Here is a 4,426-nt window from a genome sequence, read left to right on the forward strand (position 1 = left end):
CCACCCCAAAGACCTTATCATAAGTGATGTGGCGGAAGGTATAAAAACTCGTTCTTTTGTTAGAAATATTTGTGGTAACTTAGCGTTTGTTTCACAAATTGAATCAAAATCGTTTTTAGAAGCTGAAAATGGTGAAAACTGGATTTTAGCAATATAAGAAGAATTAAATCAATTTGAAAGAAATGAAGTTTGGTTTTTGACCCCTTAACCTAAGGATCATCCCGTTATTGGTACAAAATGGGTTTTTCGAAATAAAATGGATGAATCCGAAGTTATTACTAGAAATAAAGCTAGATTGGTAGCCCAATGTTATAATCAAGAAGAAGGCATTGATTTTGATGAAACTTTTGCACCGGTTGCTAGACTTGAAGCTATTAGAATGTTACTTGATTTTACATGTTTTAAAGATTTCAAATTGTATCAAATGGATGTTAAAAATGCTTTTCTAAATGGGTACATTTCAGAGGAAGTTTATGTTGAACAACCTCTCGGTTTTGAAAGTCATAAACATTCGGATCATGTTTTCAAACTCTCAAAAGCTTTATATGGCCTGAAATAAGCTCATAGAGCATGGTATGAAAGATTGAGTAATTTTTTACTTGACAAAGGTTTTTCTAGAGGAAAAATTGATACAACACTCTTTATAAAAATAAAAAAGGAAGATATGTTAATTGTTCAAATTTATGTTGATGATATTATTTTTAGTGTTACTAATGAAAATTTATGCAAAGTGAATTTGAAATGAGTATGATGGGGGAATTAAATTACTTCATTGGTCTACAAATTAAACAAACTAAAGATGAAATCCATTTAAATCAAACAAAATATATCAAGGATTTACTCAAAAGGTTTGAAATGGAATCATCAAAGCCTGCAGCAATTCCAATGAGCACATCAATAAAAATCGACAAAGATGAGCAAGGTAAACCTGTAGATGAAAAGAAATATCGATATATGATTGGTTCCTTACTCTATCTTACTGCAAGTAGACCTGATATTATGTTTAGTGTTTGTATGTATGCGCGTTTTCAATCCACACCGAAAGAGTCACACATCACCGCAGTCAAACGTATTTTCAGATATCTTGTCGGCACTCCAAATTTGGGATTATGGTATCCTAAGAGCATCTCCAACGCTTAACCAAATTTTTCACCAAATTTGAGTTAAAAGAAGCCAATTTTCTCAATTTGATACCATTGGCTCCAACGGTGAGCATCAAAAGGGGGAGAGGTGACCCGGCCGGTCGACCAGTAAGAATATATATATATATTTATATATTTTTTTTTGGGTTTCCTTCCATTTTTGTTCCTAATTCTTTTCCTATTTCTTTTTCCCTCCTTTACATATATGTCGTTTTGGTTTACCTCTAACAATGATTTGCTTCTAAATCTCATATAAACACATTATCCATATGCCAGACAACTGATACGATCATAGCTGAAACAAAACAGAGCATAATGAATACCTTTAAATCCATGATATTGATTTCATTTTCATCCTCTTCTTCTTCCTCCTCCTCTGATGATGAGTCTGATGATGAATATATGGTCACACTTTTAGGGGCTTATGAGAAGAATAATGCTAGTATGCTTCAGATTCTTAAGTCAAGAGATAGCTCAAAGAAAATAGGTGGTTCTGTTGTAGGCCATAAGTATATATGCAGAGATAGAAGGCAGGGTCATGGCAGATTGTTTGCAGATTATTTTGCTATAAATCCAGTGTATTCACCTACAATATTTCGGAGACGTTTTCGAATGCGTCGTCCTTTGTATCTGCGAATTTTGAATGCAATCCAAGCGCATAATTCATATTTTGTTCAAAAACAAGATGCAGCTCATGTAGTTGGATTATCTTCCCTACAAAAAATGACTTCAGCGATGAGAATATTGTCATATGGTGTCACAGCAGATACAGTTGATGATTACCTACGTATTAGGGAAAGCACTGCAATTCAAAGTTTGCAACAATTTTGTACTTTAGTGATTGAAATCTTTGGACTAGAATATCTGAGATCTCCGACACCAACTGACATTGCTAGATTACTTGCTATTGGGGAGGTTCGGGGGTTTCCGGGTATGTTGGGAAGTTTAGATTGCATGTATTGGGAATGGAAAAATTGTCCAAAGGCATTGCAATGTCAATACGTAGGCCGTCAAAAAAAGCCAACCATTATTCTTGAAGCAGTAGTATCTTATGACTTATTTGGCATGCATTTTTTGGAATGCCTGGCTCACACAATGACTTGAATGTGTTGGACCGATCGCCTTTGTTTTCTGATCTTGCGCAAGGTAAAGCTCCCTCTGTCCATTACACTATTAATGGACATAGTTACAATATGGGTTATTACCTTGCTAATGGTATATACCCTTAATGGGCAACACTGGTTCAAACAATTTCTTTTTCCCAAGGAGCAAAGAGACAACATTTTGCAATGATGCAAGAGTCTGCCAGGAAAGATGTAGAGCGGGCATTCGGAGTCCTTCAATCTCGATTCGCAATTATAGGTGGTGTTGTACGTTTTTGGGATCCGAAAATGCATGCCAACATAATGAAGAGTTACATTATATTACATAATATGATTGTCGAAGATGAGAGGGAGGAGCACCTTGATTTCGATTATGAAATTTCATCAACTAACACACCAGTGCAACTTTCCTCTACTTCTACCAATGACTTCCAATCATTTTTGTCTCGTCATTTAGGTATTAGAGATAAGGATGCATATCATGCCCTCCGTAATGATTTAGTAGAACATATGTTGCATCTTCATGGTGAAAACTAAATTCACCACATTATTACATGTAATTTTGTTTATAGTTTTGGAATAGAAGGTTGTCTTGTTTGTAATCTGCATTATGATGGACTATATTAACCAAGTAGTTCAGAAGTTATGTGATGATGTGCTGTTGTGATGATCCAATCTTTAATATTCAGAATTGTTTTGTGTTCAATTCATGAGAATTACAAATGATAATAATCATGTCTTAATCAAATTTTACAAATGATAATACCACATAAATTTAATAATCATGTCTTAAATTCTGTGTTCAATTCAGTATTGATGTGCCAGAAACGATAATACCACATCCATTTATGCACATTTAATAATCATGTCTTAAATGATAATTTCATAATCATGTCTTAAATTTATTCAATTCAGTATTCTGTGTTCAATTCAGTAATGATAATACCACATATTTATATGAACATGTCTTAATCAGTTACAAATGATAATACCACATAAATTTCTTCACAATTCATATTTATTGAAGAAACCACATGATTTTATTAGTATGCATTATTTGTGCCATTCATTTATTGATACCATGCATTATTTGTGCATATAAAAATTTATACAAATTTATTTAGGTTGATGCCATTCATTTATTGATGCCATGCATTATTGACTAAGACATGCATTATTGATGCCATTCTAAATTTATTTGTGCCATTCATTTATTGATGCCATGCATTATTGATGTTGATATTTCCATTCAATTATTGCCTCAGTTGAAATGCATTCAACCTATAGAGGTGCCATACGTTTCAACCACCTACCATTCATTTTACACACATCACCTACCATTCATTGAATTCATTCCACCTACATGCCTCATTTTACACACACCAGGGTTCATTGAAATTATTCAACCAATTTAGTTGAGTATTAATTCCCTCCACTACCTACCTCAATAATTCACCCACTATATCAGCTCAAAATTGTATACAAACCTGCCATCACCAAATTCACTCTATTCACGGAAGACCTCTACCCACAGTTTGCCTCTATAAGAACACATTCACTGTATTCCCTCCACCACCACCTTCAAATTCGGCTTAACCAAATTCTATTCCCAAACTCTGCATATTCACTATCTTGTAAGTGTAAATCCACAGAATCAGCAAGGCAAACCATCTGAATCAACAAAGCCAACATCAGCAGGAACAGGAAGGCAGCATCAAAACAGAGTAGGCTGCATCGCACGGGTCAACCGATTGGTCAACCGGCCCTTCCTTTTTTCTTTTCTTTTTTTTTTTGCCTTCAGTGTGCATGCTTTATTTGTTCAACTTTAACCTTCTCAAGAGCATAAAATTCATGTTTTAATCAAACTACATTCATGTTCAATATTTTAAAAGTTAACTTCTGTCATATATAACACATTTATTGCCATATGATGATTTTTACTTTATGTTATTTTTCCACTTCAGTATGCGCTTCTGAACAACAAACACTGCATATCATGAAGTAAAAATCAATGTGCCATTAAGCATACACCAATTAGTATGTACTTTAGTATAAAAATGACATGAAGTAAAAACACTTTAATATGCATTCTAATATTAAAACAGTTTAATATAAAATTAATGTGCCATTCTAAGTATACACCAATTACTGCATAACATGAAGTAAAAACACTGCATAAAA

The 4,426-nt window shown here is 33.7% G+C and overlaps 1 protein-coding gene across 1 annotated transcript; it reads left to right on the top strand.

The window, feature by feature from the left end:
* Window positions 1-1,475: 1,475 nt before the first annotated feature.
* Window positions 1,476-2,782, top strand: LOC145813138 (uncharacterized). Its single transcript, XM_082908411.1, has 2 exons — window positions 1,476-2,073; window positions 2,409-2,782. The coding sequence occupies exons 1-2, from the start codon at window positions 1,476-1,478 to the stop codon at window positions 2,780-2,782; spliced, it is 972 nt and encodes a 323-aa protein (XP_082764537.1).
* The last annotated feature ends 1,644 nt before the right edge of the window (window positions 2,783-4,426 follow it).

This window comes from Camellia sinensis, chromosome 15 (assembly GCF_055761805.1).
Source record: "Camellia sinensis isolate YWXY chromosome 15, ASM5576180v1, whole genome shotgun sequence".
Lineage (NCBI taxonomy): Eukaryota > Viridiplantae > Streptophyta > Magnoliopsida > Ericales > Theaceae > Camellia > Camellia sinensis.